Source organism: Suillus fuscotomentosus (genome assembly GCF_016647785.1).
Source record: "Suillus fuscotomentosus strain FC203 chromosome Unknown F5891scaffold_10, whole genome shotgun sequence".
NCBI lineage: Eukaryota > Fungi > Basidiomycota > Agaricomycetes > Boletales > Suillaceae > Suillus > Suillus fuscotomentosus.
Genome location: NW_024539522.1, coordinates 464,234 through 482,308, shown reverse-complemented (window position 1 = coordinate 482,308; position 18,075 = coordinate 464,234). Strand labels below are relative to the sequence as shown.

Below are 18,075 nucleotides of genomic sequence, written 5' to 3'. Positions count from 1 at the left end.
ATACTGCTGCACTGCGATCAAGTGCATACTGGATACCCGTTGACACTCCGGTACAAGACGCTGGTGGAGACCAAAGTTCCATTCATTGGCTGACAGTTCACTGGAGATGACCAAAGACGCCGGAGGGCCAAGTGATCGACATAGGTGGGCGGTACTTATTAGAAGAAGCGACGGCATTCTAAATGGACGATAGTCGTAAAATGATTCCAAGAGGAAAACAAACCGAGGACATGTATGAAATAACCAGTCTATACAAAGTCTGTATGAATTCTGCGCAGACTTACGAAAAGTCTGGCGGACACGTCTGGGCGATTTGGGGGTATTTGCCCAGAAAGGTCCGGGGGTCAGTCAAAGGTCCGTCTGTTGTCTTAAAGCACCCTGTTGTCTACGCCAGACACTGTTACGCATCCCGCTGCATCTGTCCCAACCGCTGTCACGCCAATCCCGTCGTCCTTTCAACTTGCCGTCGCTGTTCGGTTCACCTCCCGGGGACGTGGCAACCGTAGACTGATGACTGCAGACAAGAAATTTATGATGGTATTGGCGGGGGGGTAGGAAATATGCCAACATGGAGGGAGTAATAGACAAGTCAGGCAAGCGTGAGAGACTCGGATCGGAGGTGACAGCCGGCAGGCGGATGGATGATTGTAACACCATGCGGCGGGCTTGACAGACGCAACCCAACTACATAATAAGACAGACTTGGGGATAGTATCGATACGTACCCCAAGGTCTCCGTTCTCAAATCAAGAAAGGCTAAAGACAGCCGCCGGGCCTCGGGAGTTTGCGGAGCTCTCCACTGTCTCACTGCGGCATTGAGAATTGCTCGTGAGTCAGGCACATATATTCTTCACTTCCACATCCTCCGACTTTGAAGAATCGCTCCATAGTAGAGAATACGAGGACTAATTCAAACATAACTTGAAGGCTACTCGATCTGTCCTACCGCTCAACATAAGGCGAGAGAGACATGCAGTGGGAGAAACATGGCTTTGCAACGAAAATTCAAGCAGCTCGCGCAGAGAACTCCTCTGAAGCTGCTTCCCTTAATGGGTACGTGTCCTTTGGCCCTTCGACAAACATTCAAATGTTGAGTTCACACCGTACTTAGAAACAAGGCTCTGACACCAATAATTGCTGGCAGCGTATGTGGAGGTGTGCTGGCCATTGCATGGATTGTCGGCCTCATTTGGTTTCTACTTAAACGCCGGAAATCGAAAAATCGGAATCCTCCCAAAGAGACCAATGAGATGGAGCCATACATTATACCCCCGGATCCAGCCATCTTGCAAGGAGACAAGGAACTCAACCAGCACAGCGTACGCATATCCGTCTAGCAACAATAACATGGTCGTCGATATCAGGTCTTGAATCATACACGCGGCACACCATGACATATCTAATATGTGCAAATGTCAGAATTATAAAACGGTGAAGATGTTTGTCGTGTTGCTACCCCCTCGCAAATTCTGAAATTTTGAACAGACCGAACTACACTATATACAGGCAATGTGGACATCGCGGACCCGACGTACGCTGGACCATTAGTTTGAATGGAAAGCAGAAGTTCCGTTCTGCAACCCAGACCCGTTAAGCTGTGACGTGCGACATACACACCCAGATCAGGCTGTGCTCATCATCCTCTGGTTGTTATAAGCATCTGGGTCGGTCAGAGAACTACTGACAGCGCGCCAGTTCACGCTGGGAATGTACTTTTGATAAATTTTGTAGCAATGCCACTATTGAACCATGCAACCATGAAGTTATAACGTGAAAACTCACTCCATCACATCGCTATGCACTACGCCAAGTACTGTCGTCAATCCAGCTAACTCGGAAGCAATTGTATTGAAATATACAGTTCTTTTCTTTGAGGAAAGTTACATCGTACGAAATAAGTAGGAGCTGCTATACCGCGGGTTAGTACGGGTACGGGTACAGTGTCGATCTTCCGACCCGCGGGTATACCCGTGCTATACCTTAGCTTCACTGTAAACGCTACACCACCGTGACGCATCAGTATCCGAATCATCTTTCTAAATCAAAAACCCACGAGTCCAATTGATGCCCGTTAAACAATGCTTTCTGTGATAACCACCATCACGGTAATAGCAGTCAAAAACCCTCAGGATCTCACTCAAGAAGACACAGAAAGCTCAATAACAGAGATCGCGTCCGCATCAAAGGTTGACGTTTTAACGTTTAGCGTTGGGTATTTTCATATACATACAGATTTTATCTTGGGCGCTGAAGCCGTGGGCCACGAGTCCGTGAGAGGTTAGGAGAAAAATTGGACATGACAAGGGTGTCCGCCCGGCGCCGAGCCGCAAGCAACAATAAGTCAATATCAAGCATAAGTATAGCTTGAGTACGTTGGGCTGTGTTGTACGCACACAGGCTACAGCTACTTGTTAAATTCTCTTCACTCTCCTACGTCTCATATTCCCTCTTACCTATCGTCTAACCCACCCGACCAAAATGCCCTCTCTGTCGGCTTTGATCAAGGTTTTTTTCAAGGATTTGGATCTCCTAAAAGGAATCGCAGTTCGTTCGAGGTGCCCCGCAACTTGCAGTGGCGATTCCTTTGCCCGTACACCTTCTGACATGGCTCAGATAATTTCGCCTATCGTCCAGGCCACAATTGCAGGTGCAATTCCGGTTGCTGGTCCTCCGATACAAGCTACTATCAGTGGATTATTGTCAATCCTTCAAGCCATATACGTGAGAGTTTATTTTATTACCAGTATGTTTCTTGATTCAAAGGCCGTCGTCACAGATACGTAGTCAGAATAAGGCAGACATAGATCGCCTAAGGGCACAACTTCAACGACTAAGCTCACATCTGTGCAACGCCCCAACCGCCCAAGATCCCTTCGAACAGCACCGAAGGGACGCCATGATTAGGTACATGCTTTCTTGACGTGTTCTTGAATTTACCTGACGTCAAGTCCGCTTAGGATGCTGCAAGACATATATGCCAAAGTAACACGGTTGTACAACCATGGTCTTGCATATACATCTGTTACGCAAGCTATCATTGAATGCTCCAGCGAAATCGACCATTATTTTGCGGATTATTCAGTTGTGTTCTACTCTCTCAAGATTGTTTGCATGCACTCACTATTACACTTCGTCAGTGGTCATCTCAAATGCAAAGTGAACACGAAATCTTGATGCGATTTGGGAGCGTGTTCTTCCCTGTGCAGTCCCCTGTGGGGCCGATCGTCACACTTGGCTTTGTTACACTTGTAGACGCAACGGGCCGCTTGCATCCAATACCGATGGACGTCTGCGACTCGTTTGAGGTAAGGCTCGCTATAAGATCCACCTTGGGGAAGCTTACTCATCCAATTCTCTCTAGCGATTCAATGAGCAGCTCCAGCTTTTATTCAAACACAACTCGACCCAAGCTCAAATTCAGAGACGGTATATGAAGCAAAGACAATACGATTTGTGCATTGATGACGACAAGCAAGTAACACAACTCGCAAGTCGTAGATGGCCAAGCATTCAAGCAGGCACGACGATCGTCATGAGGGTCATCTTTCAACAGAAGACACGTCTTGGAGTTGAATATACATGCCATTTTTGCGGCGCTGTTAATCACATTAGCCGCCCCAAGAATTTGCTTCAACGCCAAGCTGGTTGCTCTATCGATTGGTGAGTATATTTGTATTTTGTATGCTAATGGCACCTAACAGCCGAAAGTCGAGTATGCAAACGACGATTCCAGATTTCTCAGCAAGATTGCGCCACACAACCCTCAATTGACTCCGTTCCCAGAACTGAAGAAATGAGCCTTATTCGCAACTTCCACGTCCAGAAGACGGTATGTTACTGTGGAACCTTACTAGCAGTCTTAAACTGAAAGCTCAACAACTCTGACCCTTATCCAACGCTGATGGTGCTCTGGCCGCGTTCTACTCTCAGTGGGTCTGTAGATTACGCCGCCTACCAAAGGCCGATGCTCTCCCGCATCCCGCTCTCAGACAGTGCGTGACCTTGACTTTCACCTGCTCACCCAACACTGAATAGTGTGTAAGGATGTATACGAGTTCGAAGGGGAGCAATGAACGAGACAAGAGCAAGACAACGCGCTGGTCTCTGTTGAAGTGAGGGAACATGTTCTGCCCGTCCTGTTGCCGTTTTTTGTTGTTGTGTATCATTGAAACTAAGGATGTCCACACACCTTTATGTATTTCCGGAGTCCACGAGACGACGTTTCATTTAGAATCGATGAAGAAATAGTGATGAAATTCGTTCTGCTACGATCGATGTCCTATCGACCAAAGAAACAGAGCGACTGAAGTGATGCATCACGTATGCCTGAGTTCAAGCCCTGCTCATCAATTCGGGAACTACATGTGCGAAATCTGGCATTATGCATGTAAAGACGCTAGACAAGAAGATGACAGCAGGACCGACTACCCGCAAGAAGGGCACTTTCATGATCAGGTGTCTTCACCATCCCCATTGTAGGCCTAAAGAAGTTTCAAACATGTGGGAAAATCGAAGAGTGTTCTGGCGGTGGCCAGCGTGCGTCTGTGCTTCTGTGTTTTTCCAGCCTGTTCATGTCAGACGATGTTCACCTCCACGACGAGAAGATGTACTCCACAGCTCAGAAAACCTTGGAATCTAGAAGAGTAACGAGAATCAGAGAGCGCATTAACCTGCTATGAATGACTTTTATGAATGTAGATGTCCGCCTTGGAAAACCATGTGTACCTTACAGGCACTTACGAAGATGTCAGTCACCCAACTTATGATGAATCGGTGGGGGGATACCTTCACGTTGGGGTATTCACGAGTCCAGGTGTTACAGAGGTACCTGTTAAGCTGGTTAGTACTATCGACACAGGGTGCATTACCTCAATGGACAGAGATCGGAATGAAAAAACCACGTGTATTTGAGGGTGAACAATATAACTCCGAGGTAGGTCTTAAAAGAAAAGAAAAACTTCAGCGCCACTGCAACAAATTCCTCATCTACATCTGAAGGGCACTTCCCCCAGTAAAACAAATGCAAGAGTCAACTGCCAGTCCCTCAGCCGCCGTGCAATCAACAGACAATGACTGCATCGCCAGTCAACCCAACCCCATAAAACAAACGACCGCCCAAACCCACACGCTAATTTGCGGCAGGGCCGGATGTCCGGTCGTTTTCGTTTATAAAGTTGGGACCGACTGGCTCACGGTCAGTTGCCTCACCGATGACCACTCGTTGGTTTGTAAGGTCGGGTTTTATGGGCTCAGTCATTCACCTCCCCGCTGCGACACACAGGACACACAACACACGCTGAGCCGGGTGCCGCGGATGTCAGAAGGCCATCAGCCTTGACAAGCGCTCCGGGTACTATCCTGGACTATGGGTCAGGCACAGGGCTGGATGCCCGGGCATGCTCAAGATAGAGGCGAGCTAATCTCTTCAACGAATGGAATGGGTAACTAACTCAATTTCATAGACATATAGAAAACTAACCAGGAGAAGAGACTGGTCTTGTCCGTCGAATCCAGAACGGCGTCCGCCAGCCGTTTCCTCATTTGCATTTGATGCGAGCAGTGAAGAGTCGGACGGAGGAAGTACGAGGGTGAATACGAGGTGATGAGATTCAGCAGTAAGTCAGTCCTTGATGGGAGAAAATTCTCTGATTCACCACGAACTCTAGCATCGGATGTGCAACTCTTCCACGACTGCTGGGAAAGGGGAGAAAGGTGACGGGTGTACCGCTACGCCACTACAAAGGAATTTGTGGACATCTTAAATATTATGGGTGAGCGTCAAAGGCAAAAATTCAGAGCATGCTTATTAACCCTTGGCATTGGAAGTTATGCACTTACCAGTAGCGAACATCTACGTCCCTCAGGCCTTGTAAGCAAAACGTTGTGACTTTCATTCACAATACAATCCCCTTTTAGGGTTCTCCAGGATTTCCGTGATATGATCACTAGACAAACGAATAGGCCTGGAAGATTACGATCCTTTGTGCTTGCTTTGTGCCCAATCAAGTTCAAGCTCAAGCATCGACACTGGCTTTCTCAGACTCGGAAGGAGCCGGCACAGTTCTTCGGCGACTCGGAGGCCGGACCGTACATTCGTTCCTCACTCACCTCCCATTATTCGCGTTCACATCGCGTTTCTTTTACCGAGGCTTGATATATCTGATATACCGATGGTTGAACACGATATCCAGCTATCCATCTTGATACATGACATGGTCATCTAGCGGCCCGTACTGGGTCCCAGCCCAACTACTCAAGCTGTTTGCTTAACCTCGTTGTTTTTGATCTGAGACGAAATGGACAACCCCTCGTTCTGCAAATCAACCGACAGCAGTAAACTTGCTGTGCTGTATTACAGTCTTTCAAGATCTGCAGCCACGGCGACAACTAGGCTAATGGTTCTTCGAAGCTTCAAGATCTAGTCCTTGCTGTCACGGTCGCAAAGTCTGCACTTGAACACAAGCGCACCTATTTCTGCCCGCCTATCCCTCTGACCATGTCATATCTTACCTGCGTCCCGCCCACATCATATCACCAACTTCAACTCTACAGCTGGCTGCAACGCGGCGTGCTGCGTATGACATGGTTTTCATCTGATCTGCTCCGGTGCAGACGTTGTCATATCTAGGCACATTTATTTCACAGACCACATTCAGAACAATCATATACCCAACCAGGACGTCTTCAGTTGGACTGTAGATGACAGTTTGTCCAGCCGTTATGGTTATGACTTACAAGGTTATGTATACTTGGATCGTACGTTTGTTCAGTAGTGCGTCGGGGCAATCACTTCAAAGTCCAGACCCCTGATTGTACCAATATAGAGGCCCAAAATCATGTGGAATATTCGGCTTCTGTATTTACAAATATTGACATGCTTGACTTGACGCATAATGCTTATTGATCACGTTGCTCAATTGTCTCGCTATCCTCTCATATACCATGGCAAAAGACATCTCAGTCGCAGTAAGGCTCCTTCGTTAGCAGGCTGTAAATCATGGTCAGCAAGCGAGGTTGAATCATCAAACTAAAGCTCTCACAGCAACATCACGGGCGTATCGGAACAAGATACCTCTCCGCTCCCTGAGGGCGCTCTTGCCTGAGACTTCCCATACTTTTCTTCGGCGTACTTTCTCTTCTTCGCCCACTAGCCAGTCGATGGTCCTACTCTTTGCGTCGATGGCAATGAGATCGCCGTCTTCCACAAGAGCAATTGGACCACCAAGAGTTGCCTCAGGGACGACGTGACCTGGTAGATCGGAAGTAAGCCTTTGTCTTCAAGTGAAGTTGCGTAAAAGACGCACCAATGATGAAACCTCTGGATGCTCCAGAAAAACGACCATCCGTGATTAGCGCAGTCGAGTTGCCCAGCCCAGCACCCATAAGAGCGGCGGTGGGACCTGTGCGTAAAAGATTAGGAGGACTCTAGGGCTCGTTTAAAATACAACTGTACCCAGCATCTGCAGTTGAATGTGAGCATGCAAGAACTAATGTCAAGGATAACATCCAACCTCTGGCATTCCTGGCCCGCCCTTCGGCCCTTGATATCTGAATATCAAGACCATTCCATGCTTGATGTCTCCGCGCTCAAGTGCAGGATAAAAGTCGTGCACACTTAAAGATGAAGTATATGAGGCAAGCTAAACATAAGGTTTCGCGTTACACCGTACCTATCAAAGCATTTGGCGACACCCTGAACCGCCACAGTATCCGTTAGTTATGACATAGAATCAATAAATAACCATAAATAACCTCAAAGCGCAAACCCTCCTTCCCTGTAAGCTTGGCGACAGCGGTTCCAGGAGCCAAGCTGCCTTTGAGAATAGTCAAATGACCAGAGGGTTTAATGGGGTCGTCCAGCTTCTTGATGACGTCTTGTTTATCGAAGTCGAGCTCCGGAACATCCACGAGGTTTTCAGCGAGGGTCTTTCCGGTAACAGTCATCTGGCTACCATCGATAAGATCGGTGTTCTTGAGAAGGTATTTGATGATCGCTGGTATGCCACCAATTTTGTGAATGTCTTCCATATAATACTTTCCAGATGGCCTGACGATGTTTACTGTGAGAGAACGCAATCGAATCATGAATACGAAAGTACTTCAAATCGGCAAGGTACGGAGTCCTGTCTGAAATCATCTGGAAGTCGTCGATAGTTAAGGGAACATCGGCGGCACGGGCTATAGCTAGCAAGTGAAGAACAGCGTTCGTTGAGCCACCGAGGACATTGACGATAGTGATTGCATTCAGGAAAGATTGACGGGTGAGGATATCTCTGGGCTTCAAATCAAGCTCCAGAAGACGTTTCATATACTTGGCGACTTTGAAGCATTCCTGTGCCTTCTCTGATACACGAATTCAAAATTTTACATGCAACAGAAGTATTTTCTAACTCACCAGGGTACATTGCTGGTGTGCTCGAGGAGTAGGGAAGAGACATGCCCAAGACTTCAAGAGCAGAGCTCATGGTGTTGGCCCTAGGACATATGAGGAGGTTTCTGCTTAAAAGCAACAGAGCACGTACGTATACATACCACCACAGGCACCAGCGCCAGGACATGAATGTCTGACGACATCGAATCGCTCCTCATCATTGATGAGGCCAACAGCATAGGCACCTGACTCCAGTTCAAGGTTTGGGGACATTTGGAGCCGGATAACCACCCACCATAAGACTCGAAGGCGTCTGAGATGTTGACAGTCCCGCCTTTCTCGTACCCCATGGAAGGGCAGTCGACATGGCGCGTCCCGACCTGAATCGTACCACCGTACACGATAATGGTCGGCCTGTTGTGTCTAGCAGCGGCCATCAAGACACCAGGCATGTTCTTGTCGCAACCTGGTATCGAGATATTGCCATCGTAATGTTGCGCCTTACAAAAATCAGATAACTTGAGCATTCAGAGACTACCAAATGATGGAGCCTCTCACAAGTGTGACCTGATAAACAAAAACCAGATTAGCGTGAAATTAAAGCCTCAGCGAGGTCATTTACAGCTTCAATAGAGTCCGCGATGAGATCACGACTTGGGAGTCTGGTATGCTACGTCAACAAGATATCATACCAATGACTTTCATTATACGCACGAGTACCGCATCCCTGAATAGATGCAATCAGACACGCCAAAGGAAATTTATCAAAGACACCTTACCATCTGTTCCCATTGTAATAGCATCACTGCCTAACTTCAGTACATACTTATCGAGAAGATGACCAGACACACCTAACACCAATGGTATTAAAGGTCAAGCCAACCAAACCTTCCTCCGTGCAGCCCTCCTTGACTTTTTTGGACAAATCAAGCTACACCGGTATCAGTTTACCGGACGCTTGCAAATGGGGAGCAAAACATACGAGATGAGAGTTGCATGGATTACCTGCAAAGCACACATCAGCATCAACATAGCACACAAGAGTAGTATTATTACCTTCCCACCAGATGGGTGAAATACCGATCTAGTGAATAGTCAAGGCAATGTGAAAACCACAAGCGGTCATGAATATACTTGAGGCTTTTCCATGTCTCCCTCTGTCAGACCGACGGCATATACTATATTACACCTTTATCAATCGCACGAAGGATATCTTTCGGGGCAAGGACTTACACATAGCCTGGGCACCTCCCCGAGACTTCAAGCGCAGCGAACGTCAGCAAATGGAAGCAAGAGGAGCCAGTAGTCAATACCTTGTCTTGTGTCAACTGACAAGATATCTTGTTAAGTTTTGCAGGGGTGGGTGCCCCAGTAGCACGCGGGACGGAATGACTGGATATCGTTGCGAGTGAGATATCATGATATCTATGTCCTGGTGTGTGATCAACTTACATCTCTACTCCAGACATGACTGGTGTTGAATGAAGGTGGATGTTGATAGGGCCGTATATGACCAAGTCTCTTATATTGAAGGTCATAGTCGGGCCGAATCAGCTTCGATCTCGACGTCCCATGACCCATGAATGACCTGAGCCGAATAGATTATACACTATCAACTACGCCCACGACGGTCCGAAGCTGAGAATTAGGGATCCACCCTTGCACGACAGTGGTAAGTAGACTCATGACCAGTACTTCTGATAGCCTCCTTGAGAGAGAGCTACGTCACTCGACATTCTCGACATCCCGTGGTATTTATATCAGGCCAACCTTGGCCATCTCGTGCTAGTGAATTACTAATAGCAGTCCAATGGTAGGACTGACGATAGTACGATGGGATAAGTCCTTGAAGTGAGTTAGTACGTGTCTCGACAGAAACGAGTCTGTATAACTAATAGTGTTAAAACTTCACCATCGAAGATAACAGAAACTGAATGGTCGGTTCAAGGTTGTCAACAGAAAACTTCGAGTAACATTGAAGGGAGGAGAAACAGAAATTTTCACAGTGGCAAATCGGAGAAGCCATTCGATCAGGTGAGCTGACTCAGCTGAGTCGCTCCACTGGGGCCCCGCCGGGGCTCTGTGCATCACTGCACTATCATACAGAAGGGACCAAGCTGTGACACCATATGGGCACTGTACAGCTTTGACAGATCTATGCAGAACATCGTATTCCACTGATGGTCACTTCGCCTCACTCGATCTAGTTAAATAGAAAGCTTGGAATGCTAATGAAATCTATGCGACTTTCAGAATCTTGGTTATCACCGCTCTTCGGAACAGATTATCCTGTGTTGATTCATGCGATATATCAATAACTCGCTGGTCACCAGAACCCACAGGTTTTTGTTCCTTATTAAGGTCGTCGAGACATCGCGGTACGCTTCATTCAAGTGATCATTTGCTTGCCCTAGGAACGGTTGTGATCGGTGTATGCATGGATATCTGAACTCTGGATCTCGTTCGACGCTTTACTCCGATGGTCGTGCTTAGCAGGGGCTCCAACATAATATTTTGGTTGATGCTTGGGTGGTTGCACTGATTCTCGTTGTATTTGTATTTCAATATCGAGCATCAAAGACCGAATTGGTTGCTAGACGTTCTCGGCTTACCACTTGGTGTAAGCGTGGGTGGGTAGTTACTTGGTTTTAGTAGTGATGCAACAAGACATATAGACATACTTCGAAACACCATATGTTAAATAAATACCACGACGGATCCTCCACAAAACGTCTTCTCCCTGCAGACCACTCAGTAAGTACGTCCCTAGATGGTACTGCTAGTTGATACATGTACATGCTTCTGGAAGACAATAGAATTCATGCTAAAAGTTTCTGCAGCGGAGTCGACCACGTGTTTGGCGCCAAGTTGTCGAACGCTAAGAATGAGGCGTGGTCCCAGCACAAACATCTGTATGACCGATATAATTTGAAGAATCCCAATGAGTACCCGAACTTCGATAGAACCTGAATTCTACAGAAATGATGAGCAGTGATTACACGCAGATGTCAGTGACAGTTAGGCGCACCAATATTGCTGGAGTGAGATCACTGATAAGCTGGAGGCAGGAGACACCAGCGAAGCTAACATGTGCGGAACAAGTTGAGCAGAAATGATAGCCACATTCACATTACAAGCTCACCTTGCAAAATAAAGCACGTGAGACCGCATCAGCACTCTGAAACAGTCCCCAATGGTCGATCCTGTGGATAAGTTGAGTCGTCGCAGGTCACGGAACTGTTTCACAGCAATCCAGAGTGCAAGACACAGTGCAAGGAACTCCCAAACACTGTTGAGTATCCAAACTATTGAAACGAGGAGCTGGTCGGTCCCAACAGGTTCGCACACATGTGTACCAGAGAGTATCACTTCCACTGGCGTTTATCCCAATTAGCTGTGTTCTTCAAGTCAACAAGTAAAGCCTACCCGCTGGGTCATTCTTGAGTCCAATTGCCGTGATTACTCCGCAGGTAATGTTGACAGCCAAGAAAACAATAACAAGGAAGATAAGCATAATTCTTGATCTCTCATACATGGCATACAGCCGAGTAGTCATGATGACTTGCATCATGTTTTAATTGAGTCGATACCGTTGAGGTATTTTAGCTGGGTAACTCACCGCCCAACATGGCAGCTACGGCCACACTCATCCAATTCAGTGTATCGGTCATAGTATTGCCTGGGACACCCAATTAGCGAATACCCTCATACTAGGATCAAATACTCCGACTTACACCTATTGACTTATTATGTTGAGCCAAGTTCAATGGTTGGCATCTCACTCACCCCTACATATGAGTGTATTCAATGAATGGGGATGAGATGGTTGTGGAATACTTACTGCATCTGTCAGCGAGACCAATGGCATGATTCCTGTGTGCCGCCGGTCAGAAGAATCAAATACAGTGCATATGACACATACGCAGAAAATTCATACTGATTGTGAGAGATGAACTATTAGCACGGTGCTAATATGTTGGCCTCGACACGTACAAAGTAAACGGCATTCCGATGTATCGTATCTAGAACATCTTGAAGTCAGCACAACTTGCCAACTATGCTATAGCACAACAAGGTACGAACAGCCAAATACAGCACAGTCATGAAGGACCAGCGTTGCCTCTGTCGCGAATTTATTGTGTTCTCCTGTTTTTCTTCTGATACAGACTCGTATCACTCACCCAGATCAGTTCAATCTGTGATACCATTCTTAGCGAGTTGGCTGCTCCAGCGATAACATCGACCTACCTCTTTGTCAATTGTTAGTACTGAAAATACCATGAGAATATCAGCTATTTTCGAATTTTCGAACACTGTCCTGCTCACCCCAATCATATACTACGACAGCAGCAGCGGCAACTACAAAACCGCAAGTCAATTAGATCTAGATATCTTGATGCGACGAACCTATCCAATAGCTCAAAAAAATATTCGAATCGATTAATGGCCAATAGATGGGATCATTTAAGACCACAGGCATATTCGAGGGATGGGTGAGTGAGCCAGTGGGGAATGTTGGTGGTGTATAACGATGGCATTCGTGCTAGATATATCACTGTTCATCGCCTAATGATATCGCCAAAATCTGCATGATCGACATCTAGACCTCCGATGATCGGGCGAAGAACGCATTGCGGTGCAAAATCAAACAAAAGGAAGCCTAGATAATTCAAAAGTATGATAGTTTAATTTCCATCAGGGAAAACCTCCCACGAGGATTCAGTAAAGTTCCAGTCGTTGGTGATACAGGCAGCTTAAGGTAGGCGTCATGCATGAATGAATCATGCGGTTTCTAGTACCAACGTGGCCATCTCGTGCTAGCGAATTACCAATTGTCCACTGACGGTAGTACGATGAGAAAGTCCTTGAAGTTATTAGTATTACAAACTTCACCATCGAAGAGAACAGGAACTTAATAGGAGACTCGGCCATCTGCAGAAAACTTCGAGTGACAATGACTTCATGATCAAATTTGGTCGGACCCGATGTCTGTAGATCGTACAGTACGTGGTAAACATAGACTCGGAAGCAATTTGGATGACTAATTCCCACTGTTCAACGTTCAACGTTAATGTTCTTGCCTCGTTCGCTCCGCCGGTCGGATTTCTGATGGAGGCTACCGTCCCTTGTTACCATCTCTATTCGTGGCAAGGGTCCACTATTTCGTGAATTTGTCTACAGCATTCAATGTCAAAGCAACATTGAGTAGTGAGCTGGGCTCATGTGACATAAGGCGTCTACCGACTCCAACTACGAGTCCAGGATCCAGGTTGCAATCGAATGTCACCTGCAAGAATATTCAGTAGCTGTAAGGGTACACAAGGTATGATTGTGCATTTTTCGAGTTCCTGCGATGGTAACTTCATAGTACAGGTCGCGCGGCGGACTTTTAAAAACAGGAACAAGGTGTCTCGCAGGGATTTTCTCAACTCACAGCAGCTCTTGCAGCTCTCTGAAGAGGAAGCTATCAAGGATTGACTAGTTCATGAATTCGACTCTCGCGCATCGAGGAAGGCATTAAAACGAAGACATTCGATGGATTGCTATCATCATACAAGCGCAAGGATGACCTTATCACTGTCGCCGGCGCTCTTTTGTTACCTCGAGATGGGACAATGTTGAATGATTGTACTGAATGCACGAATCAAAGAACACATCTTATGGAAATCCTAACTGCAGCCAGCCAAGGTTCGCGAGACTGCAGAGGGGCAAACGAATGAGTGCCGCCACAGCGTCAGCAGCTTCAACTTCAAACCAAATGCAGAAATTGCCACCAGCACGTCCTGCAACTTCCAGCTCCTCCCAGCCTGGGCATACGCTACCACCACATTTCATATATCCGTTATCTTACATTGCTTTCAGTATGCTGTACCACTCGTGTGTCCACCGCTGATTACACATGGCATATCTGATTGCCGCATATACAATGATGCACATTGCACTCTATCATCCGCAATATCGCACCCAGCACATGGTGACTTGCTTCCGTATAAGTAAGTTTCAGACATCGGGTTATAACTATACTGTGTGCTTCTGCACCACTTGACTCCACATGCTCGCAACAAGGCAGTCCAATTATTTAGTGCCTGAACACTGAGCACCCCAGAAAACAGGTAACCTGCAAAGGTAATCGGAGTGTGGTGTGTTTTGGTGTCTGGCCAGCGGCCCGGGGTCGGGCCAGAAGACATAGCACATGCAAAGACCAAGTGACCGCTATATCACTGCCAAGGGATTTGTCAGGGAGGGGTGGGAGGCAATAAAGTATACTAAGCTGGTGCCAGTACGAAGAAGGGTGGAAAAATTCAGGAGAATGCGGAAGCTGTCAGGACAAAGTTCTCGTCGACAGGTGAGCGACAATCTATTGATTAGAGAAACAGTAACTTATACCACAGAGGGCTGCGCAATGGTACGGAATGAACGACATGAGCGAAATTTGAGGATGAGGGAGATCTTATGAGACGACTAACAGGTTTGCACATGCTGGTCGCGATCTCGTGACTTGTCCACAGGAATCGCTGCACGTGATCAGACGAGGTGCGGGCAGTGTAAGTATGTATTGCCACACAGTTCGTGATTAATATTGCTGCTTTGATCACTAACTTTTGTATTGCATTCGAGCCGTCGAGGTACTTAGGTACCTGAGCTTAGAAGTCAGCTTCACTCCATTGAAGCTCACCCACACACGTGTTTCGTGCCTTGAGAAAATCAAGGTTACAATGGGCCAGCACGTTGGTCAAGTAAGTAGCCTGTACAAGGGCTCCGTCCCCGTATTCTGATGCAGCTGTTTCTGGCAGGTATACTTTTATCTTATCGTATTTGAATTAGAAGTTGATCTCTCACTTCAGTGGTGCTCTGCAGCATTGATAACCCTGGATGGTGGCATGCACGTGCCACAGCTCTTCAGATTATCTTGTCGAACTGGAGCAAAAACTGACTCTTTTAGTTACCTTCCTGCGCCCTGGGGCCCTGTAATCGTATCATGATAGTGTTGACAATCCTGGGATTGACGGAAACGAATGTGTCTGCTTATCATCTGGCCATTTTGGTCACTCCGACTTGCGGCGCCACTGATAGTCAGCAATATAAAATGGCCCTTCCCCAGCTGGCTTTTCCTTCAGCAATCTGCTAATCATCAACTGCCTCACATACAAGGTGAGCTGTCTGCTCTGAGCTCCCTGACCATGACGCGACTGATACCCTCCTGCAGCTTAACCGCAATCACCACCATAACCACCATGTACAACAACAACACCGAGCAATGCAACTGCGGCGTCGCCAAGTGAGTTTTACCTCGAGGCATTTCAATGACCTGATTCTGACTGTCTGTCAACAGCTGCAACTGCCAGGCTGGTAGCTGCAGCTGCAAGAACTAAACATCACGCGCATGTGCACTTGCCTTGCCGTGTATATAAACATAAATATTTCCGAGTCTGCCGTTTGACGTGATTTGTACCGTTTGTATTGAAATGCCAGTGTTTTTAGTTGAGTCTTGATCAAGCTGACAGTAAAGACTGCACGGCACGTCGTCCGGAATTCTGAATGGCCTCGGCGAACCCGCCACTCCAGGGATTTCTGCAATATCGTAACTGTCGCTTAATTTGCATGGTGCGGTATCCCCCGGGTTCAAACCAAACGACTTGCACTAGTTGCGAGCACTTTCAAGATAGTTTGAGCATATCGGCACCCCGTATTGTGTCATGGGTTGAATTGATCTGTCATCGAGCAACGTTTATGTGAACGCCAACCGTCAAAGCCCCAAATATTTGTCAATTACAGGATATTCAAGTCCGAATTTCTCCAGTCAAACATTAGGTGCAAATACATGCTATAGTTGAAATTATAAATACAGCGTCACAAAGGATGAGCGATGGCAGACTCGTGACCAGCCTGACCATGCATCAACTTGAGATGGTGAGATTTCATCTGTGGTAGTATAGTATGCCAGGCTGGTCACGAGCCTACCTGGAGCCAGCGCTCCGCATTAACTCCTGATGCACAAGTCAGCATCTTTTGTTCCACAATGATCCTATCCCCATCACGGAGATTGTGACAATGAATAGCAGAGTCCCTTGATCAATACCCACGATCTCATCCATCATGTAGAGAATGTGATCGGTTTTTCGCCCGACAGCAGGTCCTTTGCGACCGTGGCTTTGCAATAATCACCGCGGAGGTGCCCGTCCTCATTCTGCTTTGCGGAGGGTGCGAACGGCTTTCCGTCACACGGCAGGGTCTCCATGGACATAGCTTTCCCTCTGCGAGGATCACAGCAAGGATGTTCTTTCTCGTCCTGCTTTTCAGGCTCCCTGCGCATATTAACACCTACAAAGCCCGAGCGTTGTTAACAACACTCTAGCGGGGCTAATCTGCATCCAGATGATAATCAGTATGCGGGAGAGTAGGGTGATATTCACAGACAACTCACGTCTATATACTGCAATGAAGACCATATGTACATACATGATCTGTCGCCAGAATAGTCGCCAACACGTGATAGTAGTTGGTTCTCATCGAGGTCAAGACTTTTGATATTGCGCTCCAGCCTATCATCGCAAGGTAGGGAAACCTTCCAGAGAAGAAGATTCGTGGTATCGTAGTCGTAGAAGAGATCATCCTTTTTATGCTTGATCTCTTTTGAGGCTGTAGAGGTTCGTGGCTAAAACTTTGACCGCGAAGATATGGTTACGAGTATCGCCTGTAATCTCTCATCGCTCTGTACCTCTGGTTACGGCTGAGGGTGTGACAGAGGCTTTCATGACAGCAATGATCCTCTGCAAAACAGCTAATAGCGGATGAGGGACTGCCGAGAGTAAAAAGTGGGCGGAGGCTCGTTGCAGTAGCAGGAGCAGGTACAATCGCAGTTGCAGTAGGTTCCATGGTCGCAGATGAGTGTAGATACATCGCAGAAGGAGTCTTGTTGTCCAGGAAGTCCGAGTCAGTGACGAGGAAGCGCGATTGGATTCGGAAGAGAGGCGTTTGACTCGGGGGTGGCACGAAGGATTGGATCACAGCCAGCAAGAGACCACGCAACGTACATAAACGAGGAAATAAAGGACGAGCGCGTCATGCTCGCGCACGTGGACCTGGGTCGATAAGAGAAGGCCGCTAAATCCGTTGTACCGAATGTCTACATTAGGGTCAATTGGGGTCAGAAATTCAAAGCCAACTAGAAAGCACTCGTTTCAACGAACGCCACCGGCTGGCTGGTTCAGATCTAGATATTGTCCAGTGTACTCCCTTTTGAGGCTAGCCTGTATACAAGTCTGGGGATACTGCCAGAATGGGCCGTCTGGGCAACGTCTGGTCTGTGATCGGAAAGTTCCAGGTGGTCAAAGTTCTGTCTGCCGCATCAATATTGCAACCACCCTGCTGTCTACATGATCAGTCACCGTTACGCATCCCGCCATCTATGTCAACCGTCAAGCCAATCTCGTCATCCTTGTCAGCTTGCTGTCACGGTCCTAGTAGTTGCCTGGAGGGAGGACATGGTAGCCGCAGACTGGGAGATGCAGACAACAACATGATATCGGCAGGCGGGTAGGAAAGAGGCGAACACAGAGGAAATGGTAGCAGACAGGCAAGCGTAAGAGAGATAAGAAGAGATGGAGGTTGGGTGGGGTGATCATGACATCATGCAGTGGCCTTGACTCGGCCAGACTTCCCTGTACGTTCTGGATCCGAGTAACCCACTGACAATACACAAG

At 47.3% G+C, this 18,075-nt stretch overlaps 3 protein-coding genes across 3 annotated transcripts; 2 read left to right on the top strand and 1 right to left on the bottom strand.

Moving 5' to 3' along the window:
• The first annotated feature begins 663 nt into the window (after window positions 1-663).
• Window positions 664-1,755, top strand: F5891DRAFT_1013662 (uncharacterized protein). Its single transcript, XM_041360800.1, has 4 exons — window positions 664-828; window positions 891-1,053; window positions 1,112-1,431; window positions 1,486-1,755. Exons 2-3 carry the CDS (start codon window positions 971-973, stop codon window positions 1,335-1,337), a joined length of 309 nt encoding a protein of 102 aa, XP_041229835.1. The 5' UTR covers window positions 664-828; window positions 891-970; the 3' UTR covers window positions 1,338-1,431; window positions 1,486-1,755.
• Window positions 1,756-2,272: 517 nt separating this feature from the next.
• On the top strand, window positions 2,273-4,242 carry F5891DRAFT_1170945 (uncharacterized protein). Its single transcript, XM_041365522.1, has 8 exons — window positions 2,273-2,721; window positions 2,777-2,904; window positions 2,958-3,081; window positions 3,138-3,305; window positions 3,362-3,660; window positions 3,709-3,829; window positions 3,931-3,992; window positions 4,044-4,242. Exons 1-8 carry the CDS (start codon window positions 2,479-2,481, stop codon window positions 4,114-4,116), a joined length of 1,218 nt encoding a protein of 405 aa, XP_041229834.1. The 5' UTR covers window positions 2,273-2,478; the 3' UTR covers window positions 4,117-4,242.
• A 2,553-nt stretch (window positions 4,243-6,795) lies between these two features.
• F5891DRAFT_37028 (dihydroxy-acid and 6-phosphogluconate dehydratase) lies at window positions 6,796-10,038 on the bottom strand. The gene is made up of 22 exons (XM_041371581.1): window positions 9,824-10,038; window positions 9,685-9,763; window positions 9,605-9,629; window positions 9,506-9,549; window positions 9,428-9,455; window positions 9,354-9,376; window positions 9,223-9,302; window positions 9,151-9,176; window positions 9,086-9,098; window positions 8,994-9,033; window positions 8,930-8,938; window positions 8,667-8,871; window positions 8,523-8,616; window positions 8,396-8,475; window positions 8,100-8,343; window positions 7,753-8,047; window positions 7,671-7,693; window positions 7,512-7,614; window positions 7,454-7,460; window positions 7,305-7,400; window positions 7,041-7,249; window positions 6,796-6,988 (listed from the first exon to the last, which is right to left on the bottom strand). The coding sequence occupies exons 1-22, from the start codon at window positions 9,907-9,909 to the stop codon at window positions 6,926-6,928; spliced, it is 1,872 nt and encodes a 623-aa protein (XP_041229833.1). The 5' UTR covers window positions 9,910-10,038; the 3' UTR covers window positions 6,796-6,925.
• Window positions 10,039-18,075: the final 8,037 nt, after the last annotated feature.

Bases quoted from the DNA above. Each gene is read 5' to 3' on its own strand.
- F5891DRAFT_37028 (XM_041371581.1), bottom strand. From the start codon at position 9,909: ATGACCTTCAATATAAGAGACTTGGTCATATACGGCCCTATCAACATC. The intron at 9,764-9,823 runs GTAAGTTGATCA...AACGATATCCAG, and splicing joins GTCATGTCTGGAGTAGAGAT to TCATTCCGTCCCGCGTGCTA. The intron at 9,303-9,353 runs GTATGTTTTGCT...ATACCGGTGTAG, and splicing joins ATCCATGCAACTCTCATCTC to CTTGATTTGTCCAAAAAAGT.
- F5891DRAFT_1170945 (XM_041365522.1), top strand. From the start codon at position 2,479: ATGCCCTCTCTGTCGGCTTTGATCAAGGTTTTTTTCAAGGATTTGGAT. The intron at 2,722-2,776 runs GTGAGAGTTTAT...CCGTCGTCACAG, and splicing joins CAATCCTTCAAGCCATATAC to ATACGTAGTCAGAATAAGGC. The intron at 3,993-4,043 runs GTGCGTGACCTT...ATAGTGTGTAAG, and splicing joins CCGCATCCCGCTCTCAGACA to GATGTATACGAGTTCGAAGG.
- F5891DRAFT_1013662 (XM_041360800.1), top strand. From the start codon at position 971: ATGCAGTGGGAGAAACATGGCTTTGCAACGAAAATTCAAGCAGCTCGC. The intron at 1,054-1,111 runs GTACGTGTCCTT...CACCGTACTTAG, and splicing joins GAAGCTGCTTCCCTTAATGG to AAACAAGGCTCTGACACCAA.